This window comes from Falco cherrug, chromosome 13 (genome assembly GCF_023634085.1).
Source record: "Falco cherrug isolate bFalChe1 chromosome 13, bFalChe1.pri, whole genome shotgun sequence".
Lineage (NCBI taxonomy): Eukaryota > Metazoa > Chordata > Aves > Falconiformes > Falconidae > Falco > Falco cherrug.
The window spans coordinates 34,424,985-34,449,319 of NC_073709.1; the positions used below are offsets into that span (position 1 = coordinate 34,424,985).

At 46.5% G+C, this 24,335-nt stretch overlaps 2 protein-coding genes across 3 annotated transcripts; both read right to left on the minus strand.

Moving 5' to 3' along the window:
- Positions 1-160: 160 nt before the first annotated feature.
- On the minus strand, positions 161-1,477 carry BIRC5 (baculoviral IAP repeat containing 5). The gene is made up of 4 exons (XM_055725459.1): positions 1,305-1,477; positions 1,086-1,195; positions 774-891; positions 161-494 (listed from the first exon to the last, which is right to left on the minus strand). Exons 1-4 carry the CDS (start codon positions 1,428-1,430, stop codon positions 411-413), a joined length of 438 nt encoding a protein of 145 aa, XP_055581434.1. The 5' UTR covers positions 1,431-1,477; the 3' UTR covers positions 161-410.
- A 3,017-nt stretch (positions 1,478-4,494) lies between these two features.
- On the minus strand, positions 4,495-24,325 carry KAT14 (lysine acetyltransferase 14). 2 transcript variants are annotated; one of them, XM_014283902.3, is made up of 10 exons: positions 24,052-24,325; positions 21,151-21,269; positions 18,972-19,093; positions 16,268-16,449; positions 15,307-15,723; positions 13,758-14,329; positions 13,068-13,204; positions 12,387-12,562; positions 9,001-9,191; positions 4,495-6,330 (listed from the first exon to the last, which is right to left on the minus strand). In XM_014283902.3, the coding sequence occupies exons 1-10, from the start codon at positions 24,323-24,325 to the stop codon at positions 6,157-6,159; spliced, it is 2,364 nt and encodes a 787-aa protein (XP_014139377.1). In that variant the 3' UTR covers positions 4,495-6,156. The 2 variants fall into 2 exon arrangements, with proteins under 2 accessions (XP_014139377.1, XP_005444026.2); XM_005443969.4 differs by having other exon boundaries at positions 15,307-15,726.
- Between the last annotated feature and the right edge of the window lie 10 nt (positions 24,326-24,335).

Sequence of the window (24,335 nt, forward strand, 5' to 3'; positions counted from 1 at the left end):
GGAGTTTTAAAACTCCTTCCCCTTTTTATTTCCAAAAGTATCCCAAAAGCATCAGTATATTCAGTATAAAAATGGAAGTGCCTGCCAGCTCTTGCAAGAAATTCAAGTTTTTGCACTAGTCTCTAAAATGGAAAAAGCTGGGTTTAAAAAAAAAACCAAATAAAACCACAAGTAGTGATCTTTAATTAAACCAACAGGAAGAACAGGAGAATCCCTGCAGAAAAAGATAAGGTATGCAGTGCATCAAACCCCAGGTATTTCCCAGACAGACTCAGGCAAGTAAAGCAGAACTCAGTCTGAAACACCCACTCTGAAAGCAGTCTCGGGAAACACAGCCATTCAGTCAAAGTGGCAGTGCCAGAGCACGCATACAAGACAGATGTGACTGGCAAGTGAGAAGCTGCAGCAGCCTAGGACACCAGATCCTCTATTTCATGATGCACTTTCTTGGCCGTGTCTTCAACCTCAGTCATCTTTTGAGAAATTTCTTTTTTCTGCAAAGAATAAAAATAATACATTACCATCTACTGCTAAAATCGAGCATCATTCCGCTTCAAGGGGAAAGTGGGCTACGCCTGCCAGAAGGCAAAGGCTGAGAGCTGGGAAAAGACAGGCCATCGGATCCAGCACAAGTCAGTGAGTGACAAACCACTGTGGCAGCACTGCGGTAAGGAACCAAGAAGCCAGCTAAACAAGCCCAAGACTAGATACTAAATAATTCTTCCAGCATCACGGGGCTGTAGGAAAACATCACAGTGCCGATGTGTACGTACAATTGCATTTTTCATTCGTTCTCTGTCTAGCTTCAGGAACTCCTGCATTGTCAGGTCAGTAGGATCTTTCCGAAGGGAAAGAAAAGCACAGCTCGCAGAGTGTTTTTTGTGTTCCTCCCTGGGAAAAGAGAAAAGAAAAAAAAAAAAAAAAGAAAGAAAAGCAGCTCACAAGACACACACAGCCATTCTCCCCTGCCCAGCACCCCGGCTTGCAGCGGCTCCCGCTCCGACCCAGCACCGTTCGCCCCGACACGGGAACAGGGGAAGCCCAGCGCGGGGGGGGGCGGGGGCGGGAACCCCCCCACTACTTACAGGGGGTCGTCCTCGGGCTCCCAGCCCTCCAGCTCCTTGAAGCAGAAGAAGCACTGCGCCACGTCGGGCCCGTTCTCAACGGGGCAGTGCAGGAAACCCGCCGCCGCCATCTGCGGGCAGAGAGGGGGCGGGAAGGCCCGTCAGCGCCGATCAGGCCCGTCAGCGCCGATCGGCCCCGGGCCCCGCTCCTCCGGGCCCCGCTTCCCCTGCCGGGCTCACCCGCTCGGGCGTGCAGGTGCAGTCCTCGGTGAAGGGCCAGTTGCGGAAGGTAGCGATACGGGTGGGGACGAAGTAGAGCCGCCATTCCTCGGGCAGCGCCGCCACCGCCTCAGCGCCGGCCGCCATAGCTCACTTCAAACGGCGGCGGTTGGGCGCGCGGGGCAGGGCGGGAGCGGGCGGCCGCGGGGGTTGCCGGGAGCTGTAGTTCCGCCGCCGGGGCCGGCCGTGCCGCTAAGGAGAGCCCGGGGCGCCGGTGCCGCGGCCAGGCCCGGCGGGCTCCCAGTGCCCGGGTGAGGGCAGGACACGCCGCCAGCGCCGCGGGGCCGACCCAGCAGCAGCGCGCTCTCACAGGCCGTGGCAGCCCCAGCCTCCCTCTGGGCCTTTAACTTCAGCCAGGGCCGGGCGCGACGAGCGAGCCGGGCTCCCGGCAGCGCCGGGCCCCCTCTGCCTCCCCGTGCGGGGCCGGGCCCTGCCGCCGTGCACCACCCCGCGCCAAGCGCTGCCGAGAGGCACCCTGTAATTCCTGAGGAGCCTGACATACAACGTAACTCAGCAGCAAAATGATGCTTTTTTTTTAAAGCCTCCACCACAAATCCAAGAAGTTTGCCAGTTTTACTTTTTCTTTTTTTTTTTTTTTTTTAAGTAACACCCTTAAGAAGGTGCCACAGGTTTCCATGTTGAGCTGGTAGAGAAGCACCGCCTGCACGGAGATGCTCCTGCTGCTCCGTGGCAGGGGCTCCCTGTCTCACCGGCCTAACGCTGCTTGCCTGGAGAAGGAAGCAGGACCCAGCAAACCGGCTTGCTGCCGCAGGGGCAGGAGGCAGCTGATTCTGCAGGGAAGAGCTGGCTACTCAGTCCATGACAGCAGCAGGGGCTCAGTTTCCAGCACTGATGCAGCAGGCAGTGCTTGCTCATAGTCTCCCCTAGAAAAAACACAAGGGCTAGCGGGAAGCAGCCCTGTGGACCAGGCTCCCTCCTACAGCAAGCTGATGTAAGCAAAGTAGTGAGAGACAAGGGATAAAGATGGCTTAACTCAACCACTTGCTAAGAGCTTATCATCACAAGCAGGTGGCTCTGCAAAGAAGCACATCCTCACACTGTAGGTGGCAACGAATGGACCAAGCAGACTGTTGCTTCTTCCCCCCGACTGCATTCGAAACCTGAAAAGAAGCATTTGGCATGTATGCGTGCAACATCAGGACTCCAGGCAAGAGACGTCTCTTTCAAATTAAACTACAAAGTATTACTTCTATGAAATTACTGACTACTGATCCCAGTATTTACCCAGCTCAGCTACTGTAGATCAACGGACACGATAAGTTGAACGCAGTAGCCAGCTTCCTGGTTGTGAAGTATCAAAGCTCAGACAAGCATGTGGAAAAGTTTGGGCTTTGCTGCTCTGTTAGGAAAGGGTGAGGTTCCACATCTATTCTCCAGAAAAACTTTGTTCTGTTAAACCGAGGTATGTTTGGCAACCGCAATCACTGCTACAGTCACTGCGGATCTCAGGGAAGTGTGGAGTAATCGTGTCATTAAGCAAGTTGGATGCTGGCTTTTTAATTGCATCTGACATACCTCATCATGCTGGTCTCCAAGGCAAGAAAAGGAGGGAAGCAGAGGGCTAAGAGCACATGGTTTGTTTCATTGCATGCCTTGGAAGAGCCTCATCTGTTGCAGACAAAGCCAGCGGCGCATGATCAGTCAAGCAGTGGCCTTATGCTGTTAAGCCTAAGAGCTATCCAGGCTTCTGGTTATTCAACATTTTGTGAAGGAAACCTTCTGGAGAGGAGGCTGGAAGTGGTCCCTGTGCAGCCACAAAAGAGAGATGAAGCTGCATCAGCTATTTTATAGCTACTTCAAAGGTTGCCTAATTCTGGTGCTGACCTAGTAAGGGCAGGTAGAGCTCCTTGGCAACCCTGGCAGCTTCCCCAGGGCTGCCAGCCCCTATCAGATTGCACACTTCACTTCACATAGTGCCTGTTGCGAGGCAGGCCTCAACCTCCTGTCCTCAGAAGACTTGCTGAAAGTAGGGGTGAGTTCCTGCTCACCAAACAGTGCCTCTGTGCTCACCCATATAACCTCAGAGCAAAAGAAACTGTCTCTTACAGACAGCTTGAGTTGCCAAGAGGAAATAATACACAGATACCACAGGCTTCACCAGTGTCCTGATCTGGTTTGCTGGCATCCCTTTGCAAGTCAGGAACATCCTGGGTCACAGCTATTCATCTTCGCTCAGACCATCAGCAAAGTGATCTCTTAGCCAGCCACGCTTGCACACACCAAAGCCATTAGGATCAACAAGGAAGGATCTCATGGTAAGCAATTCAAAGGCATGCCACATTTTCACAGGCAGCACCAAGGAACAGGGGGTGGAGTTTACAAAAGCCTGTGAAATAACATCAAGGGATCAAAACTTAAGCCTAGTCTCAGAAGCATGGGATAGAATAGGTATAGCCATTAATTGGCTGGTTTTCCAAGAAACATGGGCAAATTAGCAAGAAGCGAGCCATGTCCACATAAATGCTGGCAGACCTGTAAAGCTGCAAAGTGATTCAGTGTTTCTGCAGCCTGCAGAACAGCTATACTGATGTCCATCCCCTGTAACCTTTAAGAAAGGTTAAAAAGGAAAGAGGTCATTCCTACCAGTCTTCCTGAAGAAGGAAAATGTTGGTATTTCTATTTTTCCAGACCACAGACAGATCCAAAATGGCTGAGGTGCAAAGGCTCAAAGGCATTTAATTGCTTCATCGTCTTTGAAGATCTGGGGGTAAATGAACTGCCTGGATAAAACAAGCAGTCTGCAGCACAGCAGGAATCCCAGGGCTGTTCTAACACCTTCTTCACTTGGCATCGTCCCTCTGAGGGACAAAGCCACCACAGAGGCATAAGCATAGAACAAGAAGCTACTCAAAATCTTCATGGCCACCTTTGAGAACATGATGCAGAACTGGTCATCTTCTTCAGATTGTCTTTTATCTCCTAATCCTGGCTGGCAAGCAAACAGCCTGCTAGGGCCTGCATGTGTGCAGCTTCTGTGTGGATGCCCAGCAGAGAAATCTAGGTAAGCCCCTTGCCTTGATCTGCTGCCCACACACACGCTTTGCGTTCTCTCTTGGCCATACTTGAATTTGCCAGATTTCAATGAAATAAGATGATGGAAAGACAGCTTAACAAACAGTATGACTCCAAGTAGGCTTTTCCAATGGAAGGGCTTTAATTCCATTCATAAAGACAGATATTTTTTTTTCTTTCCAAGCACAGCTAACTCATAACATCAGTAACATCAAAAATTTTCACATAGTCATAAAGCAGGCAGAAATGTGCACAGATATTGGGGCGCACAACACTTGGATGGGTTCTTTTTCCCTCCCACTAACATCACTTTTGTTTTGGTGACAATGTACACTGGCTACACAAAAACGTACTTCATGTCCCTCTCTCTGCTGGTACCAAAATGAAGACTCCATTAAGGCAGCTACTATAGCCAGGTACCCAACAGGTATACGCAGTGGTTTAAGAACAAAGTAGTCACATTCGTTGTGTAGGTCTCTGTGGGGCTTGTGAAAGGAACAGCACAGTGGGTGTGATTCGCATTTAAAATACACAGACTGACCTTCGGTCAGGCAGCAGAGCAAACTGCCAGCTTACTGTTCATCTGCAACAGAAGTCAGGGAGAGAGAAGCTGCTAAACTGTGTAAAAGGAATAGACCCCACTACCAGAGAAACTGTTTGGGCTTTGTGTTTTTTTCATTCTTGGTTATTTCTATTTGTTCTTTGCTCTCCTGTTTACTTACACTTAGAGCCACAAAATCACAGCCTAGATGCTTCCTAGAACTGGAGCTGGCCTACCTCTACACTCTCCTCCCTCCAAGCTTCTACAAACCAGAGCCTGCATTTCAAACGTCACCACTGACTTTTGTTCTGGGTTTCTTCTAGCCAGAGTGTTTGTAGCAGGAGGAGGCGGATGCTGGAGCCTGCGAGGCTGGCTCTGTGGTTAGAGGTATGCCCGAAGGGCTGATATGCAGCATCAACAACTGGCAGATAGGCTGTAAGATTTCAAAGAGCTGATTTGGCAGCTGTTGTGTCCTACCTCGCCTAGCTACAAACCCGCTTGACATCTTGTTCCTGAACAGAAAACACTGCGCACTACAAGAACTTCACATTAAGCACAGGGTCAACGAAGGGAAAAGAAGGCAGCAGGGAAGGAGCAGAAGAAAGGCATCTCCTCTGAGCCTTGCACTTGGGATCACATGAGTTCACACACTCTTCATTATTCTTAAAACACGGTTCCAGTATTGCTGTTCTGGTGTGAGTAGAGCTTTCCTAAAGTTAGATAGCATCCAGCTAGATGCATTCCTAACAAAGCAATCAAATCACAGAAACACTGTGGATGATTTCAGTTCAGATGTTCATTTCCCATAAACAAAACAACAAAACCTGCAACTTTTTTGGACAGGTTTCAAAATTTGAAATCCATGAGGCCCCTCTGAAGTGACAAGTAGGTTTCTGTTTGCATTTTGTTGTTGGTTTGGTTTGGTTGGTTTGGTTGTCGATGAGGTTCTGCAAAGTAACAGTGGCGGGAAACCTCCACATAAAGAATTTCAGTCTTCCAGTGGTTTCAGTATGTCCCAGTTGGCATTTCCAGGCCTCTCCCCTTGGACCACAGGAATCAATCCTCTTGGATTGCAGTTTGAGCAGACAGCATAGCACTGTTGATGTCCTAAGTCCTAGGGATAAAAGGATCAGTGCATTCCAGCTCCCATGTGACAGCCAATGCCCTCCGCTGAAAGCTGCAGTAGTTCTTTGCTTGACAGACTGGGCTTTCCGCAGACCCCCAGATCGCTCCGACAGCTCAGCGCCGCAGCCTGAGAAAGAATGCGTGCTTGCACTCCTTGCTGTCCAAAGGATAATATTTGTCATAAAAATCCAAAATGTATTCTTCAGTCTTGAATCCAAACTTTTGGTAGAGCAGCATAGCAGGGTTGCTTGCAGAGACGTGAAGGGTTACGTCTTTGCCCATGCAGGTCTGCCAAGGGAAGGGGGGGGGGGGCGGAAAAAAAAAGTATCATGGCAAGAGAATGAGACAGCCTCTGGGGGAATGCGGAGGTAAAGATTCATCAGTTCAGGTATTCAAGTTACTGAGGAAATGTGAGAAAATCGCAGACCTCGACACAGAAATTACCACACATAGCAACAGCTGCAAGGTGAAGGGAACACTGCTGTTCCTCTGAGCCTTCGTTTCTGGGAAACGTGGACTCTCTGACAATGAAAGCAGGTTTCAGATTATAATTTGTCAGCTTTCCATTGTCAATTGCTAAGTAATTGTTAATTAAAAATAATCTTGGTGTACAGCACTGATCTCAAATACTTATTAACAATGGCCTGAAGAAAAGGCAAAACATGCCAGAGGATTGGGCGCTGTGCTCCTCCCCGTCAGCAAACAGAGCTGAGCTCCTTGGGACTGCATGAGCAGCCCCAGCACACCTCTGGCCTGTCATGCTGGAATTCTTGTCTATCCCACCCAGCTCCTCTCCCATCCTTCAGGGCACAGCACTCCGCTTCCCAAGAAGGCGGGGAATTCAGTTCAGACAGCGAACAGCACGGCTGAAGTTACCTTAAAGATCCCAGATTGTTCTAACCAGCAGCTCTCTGCTAAAGATGCCGATATAATAATTTTTTCCTGCTTTCATCTAGTTTTTTAATAGCATTCTATGTGCATTGAATGTCTTATAACTCTTAAGTGGGAACAGGAACACCCTTCAGGAAACTTCCAAAGTAGATAATTCAAAGGGAAAGCTCTCACAGGGATTTAAGGGGCAGGGGGAAGGAAAAAATTACAATCAGGAGCCATTTTTGGGGAAAAGGAAGTCGGAATGAGATCATTACAAAGACGCAGTTTGGTCCTCTGGGCTGGATGCATTAGGGGGTAACCTCTGACAACAAACCCATCATCAAGACACCATTTCCATCAAGGCATTTTCTGTTGGCTTATGCTGTTCCCAAGAATTCATCCCCAAATCCAGAACACTGATCCAAGAGACAGAAAATTACCCTTAATGCAAACAGTGTATGAAAGTGGCCCTAGCTACAGAGAGCAGACCTCAGCGTGAGCCCAAGCATGCTGTCTGCAAAGCAGCACATACAACCTGGCGACTGAGGAACAGAAGGTCGCAACCACCACTGCTTCTCCTACCGACTAAATGCCCTCTACCACTGACAAATACAATGGAAAAATAAACGTGCAATGGTGATCTCTCATGGCTAGCAAGCCTAATCAGCCTTAAACTTCCCTGGCTCTCCTTAACATAATTTCATGCTAGTCTGCCTGCAAGCAGAATTCAATTAATTGGCTGTGATATATCCCACAAAAAGCTGTGATGATTTTCTACAGCTGACTTGCCAACACATCCCAAATCTGCTGGCAAGACATGAGGCCCACTGCTGGATCCCTGCAAACCTTGGCACGTCACTTGCTCCTGTTCTCGCTAGGTGTTGACATCTCACGTCAACAGACTACAGTTGAGAGCAATTTACTTAAACACTTTACACAGAGACGCTTGGGAATGTAAGAGGCGAATTTAAAGTAGATTGGTTAGTGGCCTGTGTTGACATGTAGAGCAAAGAGAGGTGGACACTGCAGAGAGCTGTGTAGGTACAATAGTTACCCTCGGGTGGCCCAGAGGTGGAAACTGCCTTTCCAAAGCACAGATCACTATTCCTAAGGCTCTGCCAGCACTCCCTACCTCTCTTCAGCCAAATGAGTATGAGGAAAAACAGTTCCAATGGCGAGTTTTTGCTAGTGCAGCTCATCTTGACTAAAACAAGTTAAGAAATGTTTCACATCAGCAGCTCTGCCAAGAGAGTTCAGGGAGTGGTAAAACTGTGGGCCCTGAAGAGGCACCGTTGGGCTCTGGAAAGGACATCTGTCTGTATCCTGACTCAAAATTAAGCTGGCTTTCCTGCAGTTTATGTCAAGAAAGTGAATGGAATTAAGGCCACCTGAATAAGAGTATTCATTCAGAGATTTAATGAAGTTTAACTACTTTAATACCACCTGATTAGTTAGATTAATTTTCCCAAGTGTCCCTGTGGAATAAAGCCCAGTACAAGCTAGTCTGAACAAATTTGAATGAGGCTGCAAACACTTATTCTTTATCTTCAACTCAGCTGGATTTGAACCAGAGTATTAAAAGTGAAAGAGAATGATTAAGATCAGTACGTGATTTAATGCAATGGCCCTGGTCACAGAATAAACCTCCAGGTGTAGCCAAGAAAGCTGCAATAGATTCTAACTGATCCCCCTCCCCCCCCCCCCCCCCCAGTTATGATCTCATTTTCTCCATTAAACCCCAAATCGACATTATTGCTGTTACATGAACTACTGACCACTGAAGAGCAACACAAAGTTAATCCCAAGACAGTCAAAGTCTACGGCACCTCACTAATTCTGAGGACCTGGCCAGTATGGTTATTCTTCTAAATATATTTGAGTTTCTGCTTTTGAAGTGATTTCCCTGCCATAAACATTCACACAGGCTGCTGACAATCTGCGCAGACGTGTAAGCAGTGAAAGGGCAAGGGGAAAGAGCTGGAAGGGAAGAATACAACACTACTTACTCTCTAATATTTGCATGTGGGCACACAAGGAAGAAGGGAGACCTAGCTCTTCAGCAGAGACATGGGACTCTTTCATTACCTGGATCAGGTGGTAAATCATGAAGGTTGCAATCCCAGCTCTCCTCCACTCAGGGTGAACTAACAGAAAAGAGATGTAAGCTTCATTGTATTTCACGTCTGGCACCATAAAGCCAAAAGCAATGATAACTTTCTTGTAAAGGACAACAACGCTGAAGTCTGGATACTGCAGGCATTCTGATAAATCAATTCCTACAGAGAAAGAGAGAAATGGCAGTTGAAAGCATTGCAAACCAAAAGAAAAGTGTCACACTTGCATGGAAAATCAGGGGTTTAGGCTTTTTAGAAGGCCTTTTAGAAACATTCACTTGAACCCTTCCTTTTACTTTTATTTCAAAGTTCTGATATTGAGAGATGCTTCAACGGAACACACAGACAAAATGAGACCTGCTTACTAAGTGGGGATTCTTGCATGGAGAAATTAACAAAGCTCATTTCCTCCGAAATGACTCAAGGATGAAACTAAAACTTAAAAGCACCTTCTCTAAAAAAGGATGTTTAAAAAAAAAAATGACATGGTCTCCACACCCAACTAATCTTCCCTTGGTTTGTATTCTGAGCTGTATCAGCAGACTCTGCTAAGCACCCAGTTCTAAATATACGTTGGGTAAAGATACTTGCATGTGCAAATGTTTGCTGGATGGAGTCCTAGTAAGTGTGTGCCCCTTGCCCAGGGCTCCTAAGGGCTGCAGTAACCTTAATGGGTAAGGGGCTGCTGCTTCATTTCCCCTGGGCTGGACCAGCAGCAGGCTGGTGGACACCATTCCTATTCCAGTCAGCAAATGCCAAGGCCCTGCCTGCAGACAGGCAAAGGGGGGCAGGTTTGAGTGTATCAGCCTGACACACTGGGTGAACCATCCCGTCCTTCCTGCACACCCTCTCCAAAGGTAGCAAACATGAAACTAGGCTTCACCTTTGGTAGTATTACCTGCCTAAGGTTCCTATCTCCTTTCTCCACCTGGCCTTGAGCTCCTGCTGCTTCCTCCTGTGCATACTCAGCTGTTTGTGGAGCTGCACTGTGAACCTGACCACAGCTTTCAGCGCTATCAAAACATTTGCTTTCAGCATGCAAATTTTCTAACCTGGGGCATGAAGCTGCCTCTCAGGCAGTGGGGCTTCTGTGAGTCAGAGGCTGGACAGAAACACCTGAGGCTGGAGACTTCTGAATGGAGTTTGTTACCTCGCCTGATCGGATCGCTGCTGCAGTCCAGGAGCATCCGCACAGCATGTAAGGGCCAAGCAGTGCAGTTCAAGGCACAGCAGACTAATTGGCAATTTGTGTGGACAAGCCCTAAATGAGGTGCAAGACATAGTGGAGCTGTGCCATAAACGTTAGTTTCAGCCTCCAATTGGCAATCTCAGATATATTTGGAACGTGGGATAACAACATAGCAGAGTATGTTTTCCAGTAATGTTTATCACTCTTGATGAGATGCAAGACTTCATAAGGCACCAGGCACAAATAAGCGGGTGAATTATTTTCCTGCTCGAGAGTAAGCTGGGTGGAGTAAGACATGTGGGAGGAATCGATTGGCAATAAGGAGCCACGTTAATTATCTCAAGGCTGCAAATTGACTGCGAAGTGCCTTACAGCATGTCTGTACAGGAACACTACATTGCCCTGAGCACACTGGCGTCTATGAAATGGTGCCGTCCCCTCAGCATGCAGTTATTCCTGTAGGAAGACGCTTAGCTCAGTATGGTTTACCATTCGTCTGCTCAGGAGATGCTTCCCGTTAGGGCATGAAGGCACAAGATACCGTGAGAGACAAGGGGGAATCTTGCTTCACATCAGCTCATTTGCGGTAACTATCTGCAAACTTGTTTCTGCCTTGTGAGAAACAAACAGAGCTCTGACGGGAAGGATTTGGAGAGGTGGAAGAACTAAGGCCTGGGCTCACTCCACCTGGTGAAGCGCCTAAAACTTAAGAATTCGGTCAATGAGAGCACCACTATTAGAAAGCAACCAAGCACACCTAACATGTCATTTACTGATGATACCATCCCCTGAGCACACATGCTTCAGATGCTTAAACTCGGCAGAATTACAGTTACTTCTCTGAACACTGCTAGCTTAATGATGCCCTCCCAGCTGCGTATCCCACCCCCCCTCATTTGTACCAGCCCATTGTGAAGCTAAACCCTTTGTATCCACAAAGACACTGTGCTTTATCTCCTGAAGTTTCACCTCCTCGCTTACTTCTCCTGCTAAAACAGAACCAAGGTGCAATAAATCATGCAATCCCAGCCTCAGAAAACCCACACCACGGAAGATATTTGGATTCCTGTTTGGAGACCGGTGGGACTGTCAGCTTTCTGATACAATGATGAACAGTTCACAGTTGGGTGGAACACACCCACGCTCTTTAGGTTAAATAAAACAGGGTGAGTCCTGAAGAACTTAATGAAGGTGTGACCCAGCTTGGCCAGAACTTCAAACGCGTTATCAGAAGAGGAGACTATGACAAAAGGGTTCAGCCTCTGTTGGGACTGCAAGTGTCTCTCATGAGCTCCAAAACTGCTTGTGGAAGGGAAGGTATGCCACCCTATCTCCCCCCGCCCCCCCCTGTACAATTTGGACAGTAGCACAGAGAGCTCCGATCCCGACTGCAGCATATGAGCACTGCTGAACTACAAACCCTGTTGAATCACTATCTGCAAATCAAAACGTAAAGCAAACAGTTACTTGGAGTAAAGGTGTGTACTGTTTGTACTAGGCTTTTCTAAATTAGCCTGCTGATCAGGAGCTGATCCATGCTGCAGAAGAACATCACTATTATTATGTCAGAAGAGCTAAAGACTACAGCCTCATAACTGCCCCCATAAAGGGCAACCACTGTCCCCAAAGAGCCTACAGTTCAAGAAATAACACATAAAAATTGACATCCAAGCTTTTCCCATACCTTGCAAATACTGAGGCTTGAAAAAATAAACGTCACAGTGAAGGCTGCAGTTGTAACTGCAATTCCCAAATTTCACTCCAACATACCCAGTTTATGACTGCTAGGAAGAAACTCATGATGCTGATGAGCAGTAGACCTCTGGTATAAAACTGTTTACTTCAGCCCCTGATTCTGCAAAACGTTTCACTGGATGGTTAAATTTAGTAACTGACTACTCCTATTGGCATCAATGGTGTTACCCAAAACAACCTATTTCTTTAAGTGCTGTGCTAATTAGGGCCTAATTGCCCAGTTCTAATGATCTCAAAAGACAAAAGACACCAAACCCATGTCTCCATCTCAACTGCATTCCTATGACATCAGATAATGGTTTTCTAAGAACCGAGCCAGACCAACTGAAGAAAAGTTTGGCCCAAGAATATTTTTTTTCTGAACAAGCCCACTTCCTTCTTAGAAAACCAAGCACTGAAGGAATGAATCTTACCAGGCCAGAAGAATTCGTGGCACATGGAGTTTATAGTGGGGATGTGATTAGGGCGAACGTAACAGTAATCAACGGGTGCTTCTGGCTCAGCCTTCCAGTTGAGATCATTCCTGTGTGGATACGCCCGGATTTCTGCCAGCAGCCTGAGTTTTGGGGGCTTTGTCTCATAATCGCGCCTGCCAGTAACATGAAAAGCAAACACAAAAAGTGAGTGAGCAACAATAACTGCCACTACAGCTGAATGGGTACTGCCCATGAAATATTTTCTGACATGCTCAACTTGGAACAAAAGAACAGAGTCTTCCATTCATGTGGGAAAACAGCACCCAGCTCAGCAAAACCATCCTTGTGTCAGAGGCCAGGACACTCCCCAGATCCACAGCATGAGCCTGTCCTTACAGCAGGAGCAAGGAAATCATGGTTCTGACCCAAAAGCAGGTGCAACTTGCACCGAATGACTACGGTGGTTCCCTCTCTGCCCTGCCCTCTCTTGGAGACTCCCCTTCCCAATGCAGAGCCAGTTTAACTACTCAGCTAAATTAAACGCTGTCCTCTCAGGGTTACCATAGTGTAGTGGGTTGTACTTCAAGGATGAGTGAGGAGCACTGCCCCAGAAAGGTGTCCTCTCCACGGGCTGTCAGTTCACAAGCCAAGAACAATTGAACCTCTGACCATCTGTACCTGATGTAAGGTTTCAGGACACGGGATGTGTAAGGACTGACAATACTGTGGTCTGTCAGCAGGTCTTCTGAGCCTACCAGTCGATACAGAAACTTTGTGGTCTGCTGTCGATATCCCTTCATGGCAGGCAGCATCGTCTACATGTACAAAAAAAGTGCAGAACACTTCAGGGAGATTAGTCAATGATTTAACACAGGGGAATCGTACCAACAGAGGGAGAATAAGGGCCTTTCAATGTGACAGGGTGGACTGGACCCACAGCATGGTAGTCCCACCTCAGAGGACTCTGCTGTGCACTCCCAGATTTAGCGCCCAAGCCTATGAGCTGCGCAAATCATTTAGAAAAGCGCTACAAGTGATCTCCCTCCTACACAGCATGGAAGTGGAACCACCTATATGGGTACTTCTGGGCCTCCACCATCAGTGTTTGGGCAGAGCAGGAGTACAAATACATAGACGTTTGTGGTGCTGACACTGATAGACTGCTGTGCTGTACCAGCATGTCCCAAGAAGAAAGGCACCTATGAGAGCATTGGTGGGGACACAGCCCCAAGTCAAAATGAGTCAGTCTGTTTTCACATAATCCTTTTCACTTTGGGAGTCAGGTAACCTCAAGGTGACAACAGCATCTACAGAAAAAGCTCTAAAATAAGCAGTGCCAAAAGCTCACTTAGATTTGGAAACACTCACCTGGTATCTGTCCAAGATCCTGAAGTCCTGGCTAGTAGTTCTGTATGTTGCTTGCCCTACTGGGGACCTGGAAACGCCTCCTTCTTTGGCTCCATAAATCCCATCAACCAAGAGCAGTGCAGCGTTCACAACTTGGTCCAAGTCAAAGAGCGGCAGCCCCCTTTCCCTCTTGGCCTGCCTGACTATCAGCTTGCGCCTCAGTCTCCGGGCCTCCGGGGTCATGCTCATGGCATTGGGACATGCTTCCAGTCTCTTCAGCAGCAGCTTTTCCTCGTAGATACTAACAGAGGTATGCTTGGGAGCTCTGGGTTTAGCATCCTTCTCCAGCTGTGGTTTCCTCTTGTCTCGCCCCCTGACCTGCAGCAACGTGTTTGACTCTTCAGGATCTTCACTGTCACCTTCCATCCTTTCTGGTTTTTCTTCTTCACTCTCCACCTCTTGCTTGATCTGCTCTGCTGTCTTCACTTTCTTCCTACTTGCTATCACAGTGCCAGCACCGGCTGTCCCACTGGGAGGGGGCACATACTCTATTCCTGGGTCTATAACTCCGTCTCCTTCCATCTCCTCATCATCTGTTCAAGAGATCAAAATAATCCAGGAAAAAAATGTAAACATCAAAGCCCCATTTCAAAAAGGGTTGTCACAGGATTTTTCTGCTAAGGAAAAATAATGCGGGTTTAGCCCAGCGCACTCCATTTTCTGTATAGTTCCAGACCTCCTGATTTTGGACAGGAGACACCATAAGGAGTCTTAATTTCAGGACACAGAATCAATCCTGCTCATAAGGTGTCTTGCAGTTTGGCATCTGAAAACACAGCACTCTTGAGCTGCAAGCTCATGCTCTTTGACAAATGTTACATGACTGAAAATTCCCGGAGACTGGGGATCAAATGGTCGAGCTGGTGAGCTGTATCTCCAGCTAGCACACCCTGGAGAAGTTCTGTTTAATCTGAGGGAACAATTACGAGTTATAGAAGTACAGGATTTGACCCTCTATAGAACCTGACTATTCTTCCATCAGGAAGTGTTTTATTCTCTGCTTCACTGATTAGGTTGAGGTCTGGCTCCTTAAGGAACCAACAGCACTCAGCTTGCATCACTGCTTTGCAACCTGACAAAAATTTAGCAGCTGTTAACTGGGATGTTCAAACTTACAAAACTACTGGAACATTACCATAGGAATAAAATTTCTTCCATTTAAAAGCATTCAAGACAAAATTAGAGGTGCTATCTAACAGTGTAATCAGTGTTACAGTGAAACGCTTATGCTGAGTTGTGGAGCCGTTGCTAGGTGAAATCGTCTACCCACTGTTTATCCAGGATCCCTCAGAAGACAATAATGGTGGTTTCCTCCGGCCTTAGAAGATGGCAATACAAGTATGGAAAACTAATCAAGACTTACATGCAACTAAGACAAACAGAATACTACCAGTTACTTTCCATCTTATCCTGGAAAGATCCTGCAGCTTATTGGGAATTGCTTTTTTTAACAACTTCCTAGACAATGACCCATGGCACATCATTAAACAAAAAACATGGTGTCTCTTACCATGAAACAGAGCCTGTGGTGGCATGACATCTGGGATGAGATCTGCTTCTGAGAGAAGGCTGGGAGTGGCTGAATGCGAGGCTGGAGTTCCAGGAGCAGAGAAGTCCAGAGATGGGGAAGGAGACGGGCTTGTCAGAGGGGTGCGGTCTGAAGAGCTCAAGGAGGAGAAGTCAATCACCTCTCCTTTCTCAAGGACGATATCAGGACGACGGCCTCGACTGGTGAATTTAACAGGAGTGGAGGAAGTACTCCGGTCCAGGAAGCCAGCTGCCTCCTTCTGGGCTCTCCGAATATCCTTGGCTTCCTGAGTACGAGATCTCTTCTCCTTCAGCTCCATGGCTGATTCGACTGGATTGCGGCTTACCCGCTTCCTGAGTCCTTCCACAGTAATGATGGGATCCAGAGGTGGCTTTGAAGCTGCTAAAGAAGTACTTTGCTTATTCTAACAGACACTGAGTTCCTGCAGTCACTGGATACACACTATACAGTCAGAAAAACACACCGACTACAAATCTTAGGAGACGTATTTTCAATATACACAAGAAATACACTCCAGGATGTGTAGCATAAGGCCAATGCACCACTAAAGCCTCATTAAAGTCCCAATCTCACTCCTCTGCACAGAAGGGAATTTGCATTTAGTGACAAAAGATAAAAAACCCTCCCCAGGGTAAAGAAGAGCAGAGAAATTATAGATTTCAGCTAAAAAAAACCCTGCACAAATCTCAAAAAAATCTAAAAAGCCTTTGGATCAGTTAGTACAATGCAAAAAGATATTAAAATATAACAAGCTTCTCACACTACAATGCACATACCATAGCCCTCTTAGGTCGACCATTACAGCAGAGCAAAATTAAGAAACTGTCCATGCAAACAAACACAGTAAGCTTTTCTCATGTCTTCCAGCTCTGTTCAGCTCTGGCCCAGCTAGGAACCTACACACCATCGGGGGAAAAGTTACCTTTTGCCTTTAGTGCAGACGCAGACAGCTTCTCTCCTTCAGGTTTCATTGTTGGGGGTTTATTATGAACCAGTTTCCACCATCCCGGTTCTCCAAATTCCTGTGCCCCTGAGCGGAAAAACAAGGGGCTTCCCACAGAGAGACAGCCAGCAACGGTGCTCCACCACGTTGAGGTCTTTTTCCTACAGTGGGAGAGGGGGAAACGAGCGTTAGGTCCCCACTCAGCAGCTCTGCTTTCATCCTGAAGCCTCCTCCCTCCGCCAGGATGGAAAGGGCAGAGTGCTTCTGCCACTGGCATTGATGCAGGGGGATGATGTACTCCCTACACCCCCATCCTCAAAGAGGTGAAAGATTAATTAATTTCTTCTCAGAGAACCGCTCTGAAGGGCAAGCTACAATGTAGTGGTAGGCTCTGATGCACAAAGTGCTGCATACATATGCTCCATAAATGCCATGCAACGTCAGTGCACCGCCATCCACCGAGCCTACAGAGAAGTCTACCCTGTCCCTAGAACCCCCAGCTTTCAAATGCTGACATTGCTACCTTCGTTAACAATCTGATAATTACAAGAATGGGAATAGGATCCTAGTGATAGCTGTGTTGACCTGACATTGCAGAGCCATATTCCGTTACTGAAGATGGCAAACAGGACTCTGGGCACCCAGGACAGGAGAGGCAAGGGAAGGTAGCGATAAAAGCATCACTTCACACAGAAGGAAAGACAAACTTAATTTAAATGCCTGCCTTGTTTACTTGGATATTTCATTTAGCAAAGCACACTCCCAGAGCAGTAGGACAGGACCCCTAAGGCTGAACTCACAAAGGAGGGTAGGATCTGACTGCTCTGCCCTCCACAGCTGCAGCCTCGTCAGGCACTGCAGAGAGGCGCAGTTAGGGTCTGAGAAACACATGAACGATGGAGCTGCAGGAAGCGGAAGGTTACAGACAGAGGTAACAGACACATGCACACGACATATACCAGAGCCCTGTCTCTGCTTGGAGGCTTCTGCCACAAAAGCTCTCCTGCAGCACGGGGAAGGTGATCCCTACTAGTTAACATACCTGTCAGCCACACTCGCTGAACTATTTTTGAAGCTTATTTCTGGCCACTCAGAGGCAGGGAGCTGTGTTTAAGCCTTTCACTCTGCAGGGCAGTGTACTCTACTGGGCATCTGAGTGCTTTCTGTTCATCTACAAACTAGTCACAGGGCTAACTAAGATGTCATTTACGGAAGCAGTGAGGGGAAATACTAAAGAATTGCCCCTGTGGCAAATAACTGAGGTACTCCCTTGGATACTAGAGAATCAGGTTCATGGAGTAGAGTATAAACCCATATTTGCACAGGATCTCAGGATTACTTCTTGCCTTTGCATACCTCCACTGGCAAAAACTTCAGTACTGGGTCTGGGCTTGGCTGAACACGTATCTGCTGCTCTCTGAGTGTTGCAATTGCACACCTCGGGGTACTGACCCTCAAATACAGAGGACTAAACTCGGGTGCCCCAGATCAGAGTCCAGAGCATTACAGCAAGTCTGGATAAGCTGTACTTCAATATGCCAAGGAAGTAAAGCGTTGCACGCCTTGAATCGCTACCCCTACGGTTCAGCTGTCCCTGCTCCATCAGTGGCTTGTCTAGGCAAGTGGGAAGACTACTTCTGAAGCCAGTAATCACTTCATCTGAATTTTAATCAGAGCAAGGAGTGCCCAGTTCCCAGAACAGGTCTCAAAAGGCAGCAGCAATCCCTGGGAGGTGATGGCTCCCTGAGTGAGGGACAATGGGCCATCAGCTGCCTCCTGTCAGGGTCCCCCTGGTTTCCAGAGGAGACAGATATGAACGTTTCTGAGAACAGAGCAAGGAGGCACAGACGAGCAACGAAAGCAAAGCCAAACAGCAAATCTGGTTGGGAAGAAAGGCCAGATCTTACAACAGAGAAATCCCTGGGGAAGAAAAGAAGCTGTGAAGTCAATCAAATCTACAACTTAGAGGGCTGGCTCGGTTCCTTTCCTGCCTCTGTAGCACATGCATTAACAGTGAGACTTGAGTCTGACAGCTTCAGCACGCTCAGAAGAAACGCGCTGTTCGCCTATACAGCACACAACTCATCACGCTGCGAAGGCTGCCCTTTAAGAGAAGGGTTCTTACTCTGACAGCTTCTTTCTTTACACACACTGAAAAACATTTGAGTGGTTTAACACCTGCTATGTAAAACCTATTTTATTCAGATCCAAAACAATTTAAAAGGTCCAATTTTCCTTTTTGGAGAATTTGGTCCATGCAAGCTTTATAGCCAAGTAATGTCATACTTTGCTGGACCTCTTCTTTTTCTTTACAGCCCAGTGACTTTCTTTTAAAGCCCAGGACTAGCCCATCTGTTGTGACTATTCGGAAAGACTCAAAGGCTTTGCAGGTTCATATGCTACCTAAAGGAAGGTAAGAAATAATCCAAAATATATGCATTTACATTGCCTTTGTGTGACATTCTTGGGATTGTTTTTCCCCACTAAGAAAAGCTTACTCTTCCTCCAGAGTACCCCTCATGTCTACATTCAGGTTCTCCGTATTTTTTCTCCTCCAACTTTCTCACTAGTAAGGCTCAACAAAGGCATCACTAGATTAATCTGGATTCTTGTCCATCTGTATAATAGGTTTTAACTCCTTTGGCTTACCAACCAGACCTTCAGGGAGATATCTCATCTTTACCTGTTGCCTAATAAGAAAGTCCAGTGTTTCTCAATAAAAGCACAAATATCTTCTTTCCATCTGAAGTATCCCTGACGGCCCGTTCCTTCCAGAGACAAATTGTACATTGCCAGCATGACAACCTGGAACAGAAAATGTTGGATACAAGTGAATCTCTTCTGCTTCATCTGCTGAACTGCCCACCACAGCTACCACACACACACAAATCTTTGCTCCCTCATAAATATCTTATTTTTGCAACATCTCATAGGCAACTTCTGTCTTCTTCCTGCTTTCATGCTGCCCATTCTCGTCTTTCTATTGTTAGATGCACATTCTCCCAGAGATTTCTTCATCCCTGGGGAATAGCAAGCTGCCTTGTTATGCAGGTTTATGCTCTTACAGCAGTTGTATAAATGAATTATATCATAACTGGGGTCAATGTCCTGTGGAAGTAGGGAAAGTCTTTCCAAAAAATAGTCACAAGTAATCCCACCATCCATCTACCAGAAATGTAATGACAATGGTCTAAGGAACAGTCTGTAAACTCTCTGTAAAATTGCATATCTAGTAATTGTTCTGGCAAGAATTACCTTTGTCTCCAGGTGATCTTCATTAAACACTACCCATTTACAGCTCATTCACATGCTTCACAACCAAACTCAGTCTGACCTACTACATACCTAAACTAAAGGGCAGGTTTGAAAAGTATCACACTTCTTTGTAAGCAATTCCTAGGTGACCAACTGTTAATTACATTTACCCGATCTATTTGAATACAACGAAAATCAGATGGGCTGGGACCATCTTTCAACAATCACACAGCCTTGGCTGGATACTACTTCCAACAGGGACTTAATCTTCACTGTCAGAGAAGTTTAAAATGTGGTCTCCTCACAGTGGGCCAGAGCCTTCCAGAATGCATTGCTGGAGATGCCAAAATGAGGAAACACAGACAGCTTTAATTTCCCCTGTACCCTATTTCTGCCCCACAACCCCTCTTAGTTTGGTAACTGATTATCTAGGATTTTGTGGGTTTAAGTCAGGTAGGACAGTGTCTCAGGACTTCAAAACCGATTCTGTTTTCAACTGACTAAAGATAAGGATCTGTCGAGGCTGCATACTCTGAAAAAAAAAAATCAGAAATCACTCCCAGTTTTTCCTATTTCAGCTAAGCTCATCTGACCACTTCTCTCAGTTTGACTTACCCAGAAGCAGCAGCAGCTCTGGCTGCTGGAAGCTTAGGGAGATAGTCTCTTCACTAATTAACTTTCTTCCTCGCCTGTTCTGATTTTGTTGGTCCCTTCCCCTGGGTGTAACACTGGCAGCCTTTGCTCTCCAGCTCTGTTACTTGCTGAAACTGCCAGTCTGCTAGCCACAGACTGCTACACCAACCCCTTCCCCTGCACAGCCCGGCACCGGGCAACCAGAGAAAGCACCGTAGGAGATGTTATGACCGATGTTTTAAATGATCTGTTATGAGACAACACAGCACTCCTGTCCCAAAGGACGCAAACAGAGGTCTCACACATACTGCTTGATGCTCATAATGTGGAAACAATGCTGAGCAACAGCTACCACCTGATCAAATTCATTTTATGCAGAGGCAGCCAGCACTGACTGCCTGCCCCTCCAGCACCCTGCTTAGAGCAAGAGGATCTGCATCAGTCTGCCAATATGGTGGTTGCTGTATAATGCAAATTATTTTGATTGTTCAGGTGTGCAAGGGACTGAAATAGCAAATTCCAGCAAGGACTGTCACTAGTGAGTAAGTGGCCAGGTTGGAGCTTTGCATTCAGGAAGCCGGCAAGCTCTCTGTTTGTATGTTGCCACCTCACTAGTTTTACATTTGCTTATATACACAAAAAACTGTTCATGCCTAGCAGCCGAATTGTACTCATTTTGCTTTTCCAAACCTGCCTGAAGCCATGAATTCATGAGCAACATAAGGGGAAGGAAAAAAAGAAATGGGGGGAAAAAAAAAAAAAGGAATGTGGTTTGTATGATTATCTTTCAATTTACCTACAAAATGCCCAAGTTCTAATATGCAGGTAATCCTTAGCTAATTAATTTCTGAAGTTCATGCATATGGTTCTTTGTTACCTATACCTGATCCTCCTTTTCTAGGTAGCACATACACAACAAACAACAATTTTAGAAATTCCTGCGGTTGTTCTGCTGGCACAAATGTTTTACTTACTTGTTGCCACGTTAATCTCAGCCGTTCAAATTGCTCCTTCCCATCTTCTGAGCATTCAGAGCAAGTAAATCTGAAAAAGTTATCTCCTTTGAGGTAGCTGAGCTGTTCTCTCAGTTGGCCTAAAATGAATCACAGAATCACAGAATGGTTTAGGTTGGGAGGGACCTTAAAGATCATCATGTTCCAGCCCCCCTGCCATGGGCAGGGACACTCTCCAGTAGACCAGGCTGTTCCAATCCCCGTCCAACCTGGTCTTCAATACTGCCAGGGATGGGGCATCCGCAGCTTCTCTGGGCAACCTGTGCCAGTGCCTCACCACCCTCGCAGTAAAGAATTTCTTCCTAAAATCTAATCTCAATCTCCCCTCTTTCAGTTTAAAGCCATTCCCCCTTGTCCTATCCTACATGTCCTTGTAGCTCTGCAGCTGTAAGCACACCCCCCCCAGCTTTCCTGTTGACCCCTTCAGGTACTGGAAGCTGCTCTAAGGTCTCCCTGGAGCCTTCTCTTCTCCAGGCTGAGCAACCCCAGCTTTCTCCTCAGCCCATCTTCACAGGCAAAAAAATCAATTTCTTAGTACTTTTATAGGGAAAAGTGCTGCAGAGGAGACTTGAATTTCCTCCAACAACAGGCAGAAAAGTACTTTTTGCATTTTTCCCTAGGGTGCAGAGATGCAGACAGTTCCCAGGAAGCGTGAGAACTCACTGCACTGGAAGGCACTGGATCATTTCACAGTTGGCCAGCAGTGACCAACTGAAAAGCACAGGCCATCAAAAAGGGGCACTCAGCATCTGCGTGCAGGTAACAAAGCCAAGGATTTCCCCATTTTCCTTGCATTTCTCATTCCATCTGGCTTCCCCAGTACAACCTATATACTTCAACAAATAACTCTTTTCCCACTCTAGTTAAAAAAAAGGTATGCTACTGCAAAGGCTATCAAAATATACAAGCATTCTCTTCTGTGTCATCTTTCCACTCACTGCCACACGTCTTTACAGGTTTCTCTTTCCCTGTCCACAAGCTGTTACTGAAGGTTGCCAGTCCCTGTTTACAGCAGCCTCCAGGATGCACTGCAGCACACCACACACGCTGAGAGGCTTTAAGGTATTTAATTCTCCTATCAGGGGAAGATCTTCTTTCCTTGAGACCCAAAATGGCCCAACATTATCAGGAAACACTTTTTCTTTACTGCAGTTGATGCATTAGATCCCAAATCACCAAAGCACTTCAGCACATGCTTTGCTGTAAAGCTAACCTTGCATAAAAGTTTGTCTGAACAAAAGCCATCTGCTGGGATAGAGGCACCTGTAAAACCCCATGCATCCGAAGTTACAGGCTCTAATTCTATGTTTCTGCAGCAGAGAGGAAAAAAAAATCATACAAATCAGGACTTCTAAACTCAACAGGGGTTAATGTACACAAATATGAAAAAATTAAAAATACAATCATGGGACAGGTAGACAATTAAGACTACAACATTTCTGAAAATTCATGCACAAAAGGTCTTTTTTTCTAAGACAACTGCACAGTCTATTAAAGTTGCACCTATGCCTGGCCCAGGGGGAAACCCCAGGCTTGGGAGATTAACAGAATTTCTGCATGGCAATTCAATGTAAAAAGTGATCATTGCCTGAGCACCTTGATGATTTTCCCAAGTGACAACTTGTATTCCTGTAACTGAAGAATTAGCAAAGTTGTTTCCCTTTTCCAGAGGGTTTACTTTGTACCTTTGTATCTAGTTACTGGTGCTCTGTGATTGGCTTTTTTTGCTCTTTGGATTTGTTCCACAGCAACCAGAGAGAGGAACATCTTTGTAAAACAAAACAAATTGAGTGTTACAAGTATTCTTAGATGAGATATTTCATGATACCTTTGACTCTGCTCCAGTTTGGTTTTTTTTAATTAACACATTTTGAGTTAATATGTCCCTTTAACTGCATACTGCCCTGGTACGATGCTGGTTTCATTACATTAACATGGAACTACTCACTAACATGCCTTGAGAGATTCTGACGTTAACTTTGGGCAAATTCTCAGATGGCAAAAAGGTTGGCTCTGACATACAAGGCAGGTATCACCTGAGGAGTTCACTATTTCTAGCCACAAATGAACCCCACCCACCCCACCCACCCCCCAAAAAAAAAAAAAAAAAAAAGCCCCAAATCAAAAACCAATCAGCGCTTAGCAATAACTAGCTTTTGGATAATAGATCTGATCATTCAAAATTTAGAAAGTAAAGTCTAGTCTGTTACGTTGCTAACAGCATTTATCTTTTGTCAAGCAGCAGTAGCAGCGTGATCAAGTTCTGCAGCTTGCTCCCAATGCCTCCCAAAGCTAGCTGCTACAGGCTGGACATGCTTCTGGGAAAGCTAACTTAAATTATCATTATTGTGAAACTATTAAGGTTGAGATTAAGCCACATGCTCCACAGATGTGACAAACTGACCAGAAAAAAAAAAAAAAAAAAAAAAGTAACACCATCCCAAAGCCCTTTTTCTCCACAAAGCTTTATAGCAAGGGTCGTTATCTTTATCTGAGTGAGCAGGGAGACAGAGTTCCTGGGGCAAAGTCCCCTAAACAGGCCAGCAGCAAGACTCGGGAGGGTGGGTATGTTTCTGAAATCATAACCTTGTTCCTTCCTAATTAAAGAAGATGGTCCCATTTCTTTACAGCGGATGCCAGCTTTGGAACCCATACAGTTCATGGATCAAAGCGCCTAACACCCAGCACCAGCATCAGGCCGCTGGCCTCCCTGCAATACCAAGACAGCTTTTCTTCACCAACACAGGATGGGATAGAGCTAAACAAGGGCTGCCCCATGAAACAGGTATGCAGGACAGGTTAACCACCTTGCAAACAACACCAGAGCAACGCAAGCGAGACACACACAACCCGCAGGCTTACTTGCTGGGATCCATTTCTGGCACTTCTCGCAGTAATAGGACATCTCCTCCATCCAGGACGCGTCACCTTCGTCACTGTTCAGAGAATCCCCACTCTGGTCGTGTGATAAATCCACCGAAGCCTGGTCCTCAGACTCAACAATCAGGAGAGTCTCCCCTTCCACCTCACCCTCCTCCAGGCCCTCTGAGGTGGAGGTCCTGGTGGCTTCATCATCGTGGCGGCTCAGCAGCCCACTCATGTGAACATTATTTGCCATTCTAGATGGTGTTTGCATAACAAGGAGC

Coding starts and splice junctions, on each gene's coding strand:
- KAT14 (XM_005443969.4), bottom strand. CDS start 24,325: ATGCAAACACCATCTAGAATGGCAAATAATGTTCACATGAGTGGGCTG. Junction 21,270..24,051: donor CCAGAAATGGATCCCAGCAA/GTAAGCCTGCGG, acceptor GATTCATTTTAG/GCCAACTGAGAGAACAGCTC. Junction 13,205..13,757: donor GGATCTTGGACAGATACCAG/GTGAGTGTTTCC, acceptor TTGTACATGTAG/ACGATGCTGCCTGCCATGAA.
- BIRC5 (XM_055725459.1), bottom strand. CDS start 1,430: ATGGCGGCCGGCGCTGAGGCGGTGGCGGCGCTGCCCGAGGAATGGCGG. Junction 1,196..1,304: donor GCACCTGCACGCCCGAGCGG/GTGAGCCCGGCA, acceptor CTCTGCCCGCAG/ATGGCGGCGGCGGGTTTCCT. Junction 495..773: donor AACGAATGAAAAATGCAATT/GTACGTACACAT, acceptor TATTCTTTGCAG/AAAAAAGAAATTTCTCAAAA.